At 43.5% G+C, this 9,689-nt stretch overlaps 2 protein-coding genes across 3 annotated transcripts in view; one reads left to right on the top strand and one right to left on the bottom strand.

The window, feature by feature from the left end:
* Positions 1–322: 322 nt before the first annotated feature.
* The window catches only part of LOC134181149 (inactive serine/threonine-protein kinase TEX14-like), a 13,143-nt gene continuing 3,776 nt past the window's right edge, over positions 323–9,689 (bottom strand). For both annotated transcript variants that reach the window (XM_062648364.1, XM_062648363.1), the window contains exons 6-12: positions 9,271–9,469; positions 4,085–4,263; positions 3,672–3,757; positions 3,453–3,563; positions 3,022–3,228; positions 1,296–1,484; positions 323–1,082 (exon numbers count right to left, since the gene is read on the bottom strand). In XM_062648364.1, coding sequence (XP_062504348.1) covers positions 525–1,082; positions 1,296–1,484; positions 3,022–3,228; positions 3,453–3,563; positions 3,672–3,757; positions 4,085–4,263; positions 9,271–9,469 — 1,529 coding nt within the window. In that variant the 3' untranslated portion in view covers positions 323–524. The remainder of the gene's footprint in view (positions 1,083–1,295; positions 1,485–3,021; positions 3,229–3,452; positions 3,564–3,671; positions 3,758–4,084; positions 4,264–9,270; positions 9,470–9,689) is intronic.
* On the top strand, positions 4,861–8,522 carry LOC134181456 (beta-galactosidase BoGH2A-like). The gene has a single exon (XM_062648730.1). It carries the CDS (start codon positions 4,861–4,863, stop codon positions 7,795–7,797), a length of 2,937 nt encoding a protein of 978 aa, XP_062504714.1. The 3' UTR covers positions 7,798–8,522.

A 9,689-nucleotide genomic window follows, 5' to 3' on the forward strand; every position in this document is an offset into this window, starting at 1 on the left:
AGGCGGTGTTATTTGAATTTAAATGGCAGTGGTTTATGAACGTTCTGATGCTACACGGACGTACTGGCTTCTTGTATACTTGAATGAGTACATTTTACAAGGTTAATTATAAATTAATTAATTTTTGTTTTATTGTGAAACTAAAGTTTTAATATCTAGATGGTATGCATGTAAGGCTTCGTGTGGCTCCATTGAAGAGAGACAAAAAGTATGGTGTGTGTGTGTGTGTGTGTGTGTGTGTGTGTGTGTGTGTGTGTGTGTGTGTGTGTGTGTGTGTGTGTGTGTGTGTGTGTGTGTGTGTGTGTGTGTGTGTTTGCATACATGCATGTCACGCACAAAGACCACACACCACTATCATATACAGGCAGATACATCCAAAGGCCTGTCTATGCATGTGCCATCATAAAACAGTAGCTACCAATACGGTCACACCATGCACTTGTTTGCAAGTAGCAACCAACTTCTCGTCTATTTCAACAATTGATGGCCACCATCTGTACAAGAGTTGATTGTCATTCGTATCCTTATAACGAAGTCTCACGAGCTGAGACAGTACGCCTGATATGTTCCTCTCCCTCTGGTGCACACTCAAACTTCCGTATCTTCAATGCATCAAGAAGGTCCTGCAGTGGAGGGCTCACAACTTCGCATGACACATTCTCAGCACCTTCACTGCAAGTATTGAATTCTTCAACAAAATTTAAGCTAAACTCCTGTACAGCATCTGTACTGTTCTCGTGATCCCTACGATCCTCATCGTTTGCTGAGCCACCTCGCTCGTCTACTGTCTTTGCTGATGCTTCACAAACTCTTGTTTCCAGTCTCGATGATACACCATTCTGGATATCCCATCCAGGCAAGACATCGTTTTGAGTGGTGACTCGATCACGTGATTTCCTGCGAAGATTTTGTCTCAACCTTCTCCTGTAGCTCCTTCCTTGTGACGACAATGTCTGCTCGCCGTGCTTTTTCCATCGTCTTGCTGCCGTTGGTGGTGCCATTTCATCATCGCTGCTAGTTTCATGGCAGTAGCTCTTGTTGCATGGATCATGAATAGTTGAAGTTGTTGCAAAACTATCATTCTGACAACAACAATAATTAATCACTAATTGATGGTGGAAAGTAGTAGGGAAGTATTGTCTAGTTCAAAATACAAAATTACAATTTCAACCAGTTGTGGTATGTTGATCGATTGTGATCTGCAACAGTCACTCAATCTTTTGTATGTCTGTTGTCTGTCCTTTAATTTGCCTTCTCTTTGAAAAAGCTGTTTCTCTATATTCTGGTTCACTTACCGAGTCATCATTCGCTCCTCCTCTCCACGTACCGCAAACAGACTTGCTGCTGATCATCCCATGATGCAGACTTTCAGTCATCCCAACCACTGACTTTGTTTTCTGGTGACTGCCACTAAATGGGTCGTCGATTTGCCGTACACTATTTGGACTCTGTAGTTCGGCAATAGTACTCAACTTGAGAGATAGCTGTAAAAGTAGATAGCATAAGATTACTACTATTTGTCTGTCTGTCTGTCATTTGTCTGTCTGTCTGTTTGTCTGTCATTTGTCTGTCTGTCTGTCTGTCTGTCTGTCTGTCTGTCTTTCACTATTGAACACAAAAAAGCAAAATTTTACAAGAACACTACAGGTAAAACTGCTAAGCTAAATGTCCATCTACTGAGACATACAGATCGAACACTACCAAAATTCTAATGAATTATGTTCTGAATGTCTCTTTCATTGTCGTCCAATTCTTCATTTCCCTCTGCAATTCTTCTAAGTTTTCTCAATATTACATTGGAATTGGACTTCTGAAGGCATATTGATAGTCTCTTTCTCCATTGTCCTCTAAACTGTGCTTCTCTTGATCCACTTTCTACATCTCTCGATCTCTTGGCCAGATGGTTCAAATAATTGTCTGCCTTTTCTCCTCAACAACCAAAATGTCAAAAATCAATGGCTTTGCATGACCCTGGATGCTGTTGATTAGAATACTAATTTATTTTATCTCCTCTCTTTTTGCAGCTGCAAATCTGTCCTTTCTTGATGCTTTTACCACTGCGTTGCTACTAAATGGGTCTGTCTGTCTGTCTGTCTGTCTGTCTGTCTGTCTGTCATCTTCATATATTTGTTAAATCACAATTTAGAGTACATGATGGCTATTACAAACCTCTACAATTGTTCAATAATGTCCAAGCTATTTTCATCATTATCTACTCCAAGGCCACAATGACTGCTGTCTGTTTGTCTGTCTGTTGGTCTGTCTGTCTGCATCGTGTATATTTGTCTCATTGTCTGTCCCTAGGCTCATTCATCTGGTAATAAATGCCTGCATCGGCGACTCTCTCCATCTATCATACCTCGATCTAGATAGCTTCCGACTGACTGTCTAACTGATCATCATGCACGTCAAATATCTATCCATGCCTCATCGAGTGATGTCATGTCATCTGTCTAGCGATTTCGTCTGTTAATTTTGAACTGCCCATCCAATATGTCAATGTGAATGCTAGTGTTGTGGTGTGTGTGTGTGTGTGTGTGTGTGTGTGTGTGTGTGTGTGTGTGTGTGTGTGTGTGAGTGTGTGAGTGTGTGTGTGTGTGTGTGTGTGTGTGTGTGTGAGTGTGTGTGTGTGAGTGTGTGTGTGTGTGTGTGTGTGTGTGTGTGTGTGTGTGCGCGAGCGCGCATGTGCACATGCACACGTGTGTGTGTGCACGTGTGTGTGTGCGTGTGTGTGCGTGTGTGTGTGTGTGTATGTGTGTGTGTGTGTGTGTGTGTGTGTGTGTGTGTGTGTGTGTGTGTGTGTGTGTGTGTGTGTGTGTGTGTGTGAGTGTGTGTGTGTGCACATGTGCGTGTGCATGTGTGTGTGTGTGTGTGCACGTGTGCGTGTGTGTGTGTGTGTGTGTGTGTGTGTGTGTGTGTGTGTGTGTGTGTGTGTGTGTGTGTGTGTGTGTGTGTGTGTAATTTTAGTACTTACTACATATTTCTCCACCATCCATTCACTATACAAACTATTACACTTACCTCACAAAGATTAGGTCGTGACTTCGCAGAGCCAAATGTAGCAGACAACAGTCGTTTAATAGAGACAGGCCACGCTCTTTCCAGCTGTAGACGGTGATTCTTCTTTCCTACCCACTCTGGAAGATGCAAAATGTCTTTCTCAGACCAAGGAATTCGACTAGTAAGACACTCCCACAACACACAACCAAAACTGTAAATATCTCCTTCCTACAAAAATAGATTTAAACGATATTGCAAGTGTAGGTCTGTTTCTGTTGTTTCTGTCCATCTGTGTATGTCTGTCTGTCTGTCCGTCTCTTGTTCTGTCTGTCTGTTCATCCGCCCATCCATCCATCTGTCTGTGTGTCTGTCTGCCTGTCTGTCTGTCTGTCTGTCTGTCTGTCATCGGTTAATGATATATACCAAATCTGAAGGTAAGAATCAAGCATTACCTGATCCACTGGCATTCCTTGAAGTTGCTCAGGAGCCATGTATGGAAACATTTCTGAAACATGTGACATAGATGCTCGGTCAACACTTCGGGCGAACTCAAAATTGCACAGCTGTGTACACAAGACGTCAATCAGCACAGCCAATAAAAATAAAACACTGTTCCTGACATGTTAGACCGTAATTTATGTATAAGCATTGCTCTTTGCGTTTTAGCTTACTTTGGCTTGTAACGTAGTGCCAATCAAGATACTGTCGGGCTTCACATAACTGTGAACAAATCCAGACTCGTGGACATAGTAAAGACCTAATTTAGAAACAGAGATAGTAAATTTTTGCAGATGTACGTCATAATAGTAACTGTTGTGCTACATTCTACAGTATATGTAAAGATGTCAAGTGACACGCACACACACACACACACACACACACACACACACACACGCACACGTGCATGCACACACACACACATGCACACGTGCATGCATGCATGCACACACACACACACACACACACACACACACACACACACACACACACACACGAAACAAACAAAGCAATCAAATTAACTAACGAACAAACACAGACAATTGTGTCACAGTCACAACATTCAGTGTATGTAATTGAAATTTACCATCCGCGATGCCAGTCAGCAGCATCAGAACCTCAAAAGCACTAAATCTCCTTTTCCGTTCATGTAGCTGGTAGGTCAGCGTGGCTCTCTTCATCGGCTCCAAGGCCATACACACCTCATCCTGATTGAAACTGTTGCAAACTGCCATCAGCATGATGACATTGGGATGGTGCAGTTGCCTACAATGTTAATTAACCAAAGTTCAAATTCCAAATATCTTCTAACGTCAAACACACCATTAATATTTACTATATCATAACTGCATGTCTTACAACTTTAAATAAATACTAAAATGTATTAAGCACATAGATCATTAACAATTACTTTGAAATTTCCATCAAGATGCTACATTTTGATACTACATGTTAAAGCACTATCTTGCTCCAATTGTGTGTGTGTGTGTGTGTGTGTGTGTGTGTGTGTGTGTGTGTGTGTGTGTGTGTGTGTGTGTGTGTCTGTGTGTGTCTGTGTGTGACTGTGTGTGTGTGTGTGTGTGTGTGTGTGTGTCCGTTAGTGCGTGTGCGCGTTTAGAAAATACGTTGGAGTGTGACGCAATGAGTACACACGTCTATGCATCAACTATCAGACATTTCTAGTCTTAAACCCACACAAGGCAACACACAAAGCTGCATGTAGGTAGAGTAGTTTGCGTGTATGCATGCTTGCGTTTCCATTCCATTTTGTGTCCGTATCAACCCACCACTTCATACACGTGCACATTGCAAGAGCACGTGACACATAAGCTAGCTACTCATCACACTCTATCAACAAGCTCAATGCAAGCCGTCTCACTCCTAGTTCTGTGCGTCATCTGGCCAACGTCTGGATACAACATCTACTCTTCAGACGAAGCACCACCGCGTGAAGACATCAACTTCGACTTCGCATGGCGTTTCCATCTGGGTGATGTACCAGGTGGGAACGAATGCCCCGTTAATTCATTCTCCAAGAATCTGAGCGGCGTTGAGTGCAGGGGCCTAAAGAAAGATGTAGCAACAACTGCAGGCGACTGTATGAAAGACTGCTGCTCAGATGTCATGTGTGCAATCTGGCAGTTCTCCTCAGCTTCGAATCAGGGCTGCTGGATGGGTCAAAGCGAGGATTGCAATCACAGTAGTGCCATATGGGTCGGAGGAGGCAGGCAAGTGCCTGCTCAGCCTCCTCCTCCGGCCAAGAATGGGCCCACGTCACGTGACTATGATGACAAATCGTGGGAATTAGTGGATGCACCACATGATGGGATCATCAGTGGCACATACAGCCAAACAACAGGCCCAGAGAAGCACGCATATCTACCTACAAATATCACGTGGTATCGCAAGCATTTTAATATTCCATCCGACTGGAAAGGCAAATCGATTTGGGTCTACTTCGAAGGCGTTTTCCGTCAGTCGACTGTCTACCTCAATGGCGAAATGCTCTTGTATCATGATAGTGGATACACGAGCTTCTCTGTGCGACTGGATAATGCAACTAACGTGATGTACGGTCAAGACAAAGCAAACGAGAATGTGATTGCGGTGAGAGCTGATGCCACAAAAGGGTCTGGATGGTGGTACGAAGGAGGAGGAATATATCGACACAATCATCTTGTCAGTTCCGGCCGAGTACATCTAGCAGTCGGAGGCATATATGCAGCATCGAATGTATCAGGAGATATCGAAGCACACAGTAAAGATGATCCATCGGCCGGCATGTATGTCGATACCTTGATGTACTCGCCCAGTGTTGAGGTAGTCAACGACGATGACAATAATGGAAAGAAACAGACGGTAACTGTGCATTTTACACTCATGACTGATGAAAAGGTAGCTGCCTCTGGTGCTTCAATGTCGATGGACGTGTCTCCTGGTGAAACAATCGTAGCTAAAGTTGACTTAAAACTATCACAGGTTGAGTTGTGGAGTCCGGCCAGACCGTTTCTCTATACTTTGCAAACAGAGGTGATGGTTGGGTCTCAAGTGATGGATGCTGTCAATACAACTGTGGGTTTCAGGAGTACTCACTGGGATGCCGACACTGGATTTTACGTCAATAATATGCCTTTCAAATGGCGTGGCTTTTGTGACCACAATGATTTCACTGGTGTGGGTGTGGCAGTTCCAGACCGTATCAATCTGTTCCGAGCACAAACTCTCCGAGCCGTAGGAGGCAATTCGTGGAGAATGTCCCACAATCCTCCAATTCCAGTATTGCTCGATATTTTGGATCGGCTCGGTGTCGTTGTGTGGGATGAGAACCGACAGTTTGGGAACGACAGTGTGTGGGTAGGCAATCAGCGTGACATGATCAGAAGAGATAGGAACCATCCAAGTGTCGTCATATGGTCGTTCTGTAATGAAGGAGGCTGCATGCAAACAAGCGGCACAGCTCCAATGGATGTCGGAAACGAATTCAAGAAAGCATCCAAAGAGGAAGACACAACACGGCCAGTTGGAGCCAACATGAGTGGAGGTTTTGGCAATGGACTGACTCTTGTCATTGAAGTCCAGGGATTTTCTCACAGAAGTGGGTCAACCTTCGATCCATTTCATCAAAAGTTTCCTCATCTGCCAATGGTCGAGTCCGAGTGCTGCTCATGCCGTACCCAACGTGGTGAAGACATCGCCAACAAGACAAAACCAAACTTTGGCAACTTTAATGGAGACTGCGATTCTTCACAAAATAGTGGAGAATTTAGTCGCAAATTCGTTGCAGGAAGCATGGTCTGGACCCTGTTCGATTACTATGGTGAACCAACGCCATATGGTTGGCCCATGGTCTCGTCTTCATTTGGATCTATGGACTTGGCAGGTTTCCCTAAAGCATCGGCATTCTGGTATCGATCGTGGTGGCTCTACAATACAACTAACATGAGCGCGAGTGCTCATGATCTCGTCACACGGCCGGCCAGGCTGCTCGATGCAGAAGCTACAAAGCTGATGGCAGAAAGTAAAGACCACATGGGATTCATGATTCACATCGTAGAGCACTGGCAACCAGGTCAGGAAGGAACCAACAGGACAATCCATGCTTACACCAATGCCCCAATTGCCGAGTTGTTTGTCAATGGAAAGTCATTAGGCATGCAGACTGTGGTATGGTTTGGGTGGGCCGAGTGGCAGGATGTTGTATTTGCACCTGGATCTCTAACAGCTGTAGCTCTTATTGGAAAAAACATGGTAGTTGCCAATCACACTGTTGAAACGACCGGCAAGGCAGCTGCCGTACAGTTACATGTAGATGTTCCTAGTGAAGACACGGGCACAGGAACAAGGCTTCTATTGGATGGACAAGATGCAGGTATGGTGAGAGCTTCGATTGTTGACTCTGCTGGACGAGTCGTCCCAGATGCCTCACACAATGTCACATTTGAAATCTTGAGTGGACCAGCACGCATTATTGGGGTGGGAAACGGCGATCCATCGTGCCACGAGCCAAACAAAGCAACCTGGAGAAGTGCATATCACGGACTGGCTCGAGTTATTGTCCAAACGTCAGTGAATCATGCAGCATCGCCATTTCATAGACACAGACTCACTCAAATCGACGCAGAAGGAAATATTTTGACTCGTATTGTGCCTCCTGGTTTGTCTCAGCCACCACCGCCACTCATCGTGGTTCAAGCAACTGTGGAAGGGTTGGGTAGTGCAGACATCCGAATCATGGTAACAGTTGATGCAGACAACCACAGCGTACTGTCAACAGCAGAAAGATGGATGAGAAGCAAATGAACCAGAAGTGACCATTGAATTTGAATGAATGTTTTTAGCAATTGTATTTCACATTGCCTGTTGGCTGTCACATAAATGCAGTGCTGACTTGTCTCTCAAGCATGTGCATTTTTATATTTTTATTTTCTTTTTTCTCACTGTTTCAAATGATGTCATCGTAGATGTTTAAACAGTAAAAGCTGTTGTTATATTTGACTGTCTCAATTGATGTTTCCTATAATTCTCATGCTACTAAAGAATTTCAACATGATGGCAATGAACAAGATGCAACTAACCATACAGAGACAGACTGTCATGCATGTACGTGTACTTGAAGATAATAAGAGAAAACTGCCAAACAACCAACAGAAATGACACCGCAGATGAGATAGCTGCACTTAACCTGTAATATATGTGATGTTATCTAGACATTCAACTAAATTGAAGTGCCTCATTAACAGTTTTCCTATCGGTACTCAAGCATCTGTAAAAGTGTTTTATAGAGCAATGGCAGACACTAAAATTCAATTATCATGCAGTCTAACGGAGAATTGCATGTCTTTCTCTCATAGTGAAGAGACATTGCTGAACCCAATGCAACAAGCCTGAAATCCCTTGATTCATCACATCAAATCTACTGTATTTATTGGCCTTGTCTGCAGTCAAAGATAAGTAGAACAGCAGGAGTTACACTGTACCTGTTGCACTCCAGCTATGTACATGACTAACGACAAATTTTGACATCCACCTAGAACACACACACACACACACACACACACACACACACACACACACACACACACACACACACACACACACACACACACACACACACACACACACAGACACACACACACACACACACACACACACACACACACACACACACAGACACACACACACACACACACACACACACACACACACACACACACACACACAGACACACACACACAGACACACACACACACACACACACACACACACACACACACACACACACACACACACACACACACACACACACACACACACTGCCATACCCATACTAAATACTCTCAATCTTTGCGTATCCTATATCTCATAAATTTGTAATTTCATTTCTAAAATTTCTGATCTAAGACTACTAATACCTGCTGATATTGCATAGTGTATGTATATGATTACGTCCAGTTGTGTGATGTATGGCCATGATGCATGTTCATTGTGAGTTGAGTGATATGTTTAGATAATAAAATCAAAATCCTAAAATGTTTAAATTTTCAAGAACAATAACAATGTCTATTTAGACAGTCTATAAAATTAAAAATAATTAACATAAATAGATTAACTGTAAAATGTATCTCATTATTATGTTGCAAGAGCTCAACTCAATGAAGTCACTCAACTTGCCTCTAGACAATCATGATAACTAAATCACAGTTGCTACGATGTATGTAGCACATCATATGATATACCAATAGAAACACACATGTATATCACATCACATCTCACCCTAGAATGTGAACTTCATTATACAGCATTCTGATAAGCTGGGGGTTGACTTTGTCCGGATGTGGTTTCTTCACTAGCACCGCGCCTCCTCTCCACTTTCCACGCTGAAGGATCATGTCGGATGACAGCTGCAAATGTTGTCCGGTAACATGCATATTAAATGCTTCAGGAATACTCGCACATGCTCCTATGCCACTCTCTGCATGATAAACATAAATGAGATAGAATGCTACAACAGGTTGCCAGTAGAAATTTGCATACTTGTGCACGGCCATGCATGTACACAAGTGTAACTGTCTGTCTGTCTGTCTGCCTGCCTGCCTGCCTGCCTGTCTGTCTGTCTGTCGGTCGGTCGGTTTGTCCGTCTGTCTGTCTATCTGACTGCCTGTCTGTCTGTCTGTCTGTCTGCCATATATTTT

This window comes from Corticium candelabrum, chromosome 6 (genome assembly GCF_963422355.1).
Source record: "Corticium candelabrum chromosome 6, ooCorCand1.1, whole genome shotgun sequence".
Classification (NCBI taxonomy): Eukaryota; Metazoa; Porifera; class Homoscleromorpha; order Homosclerophorida; family Plakinidae; genus Corticium; species Corticium candelabrum.

Bases quoted from the DNA above. Each gene is read 5' to 3' on its own strand.
- LOC134181456 (XM_062648730.1), top strand. From the start codon at position 4,861: ATGCAAGCCGTCTCACTCCTAGTTCTGTGCGTCATCTGGCCAACGTCT.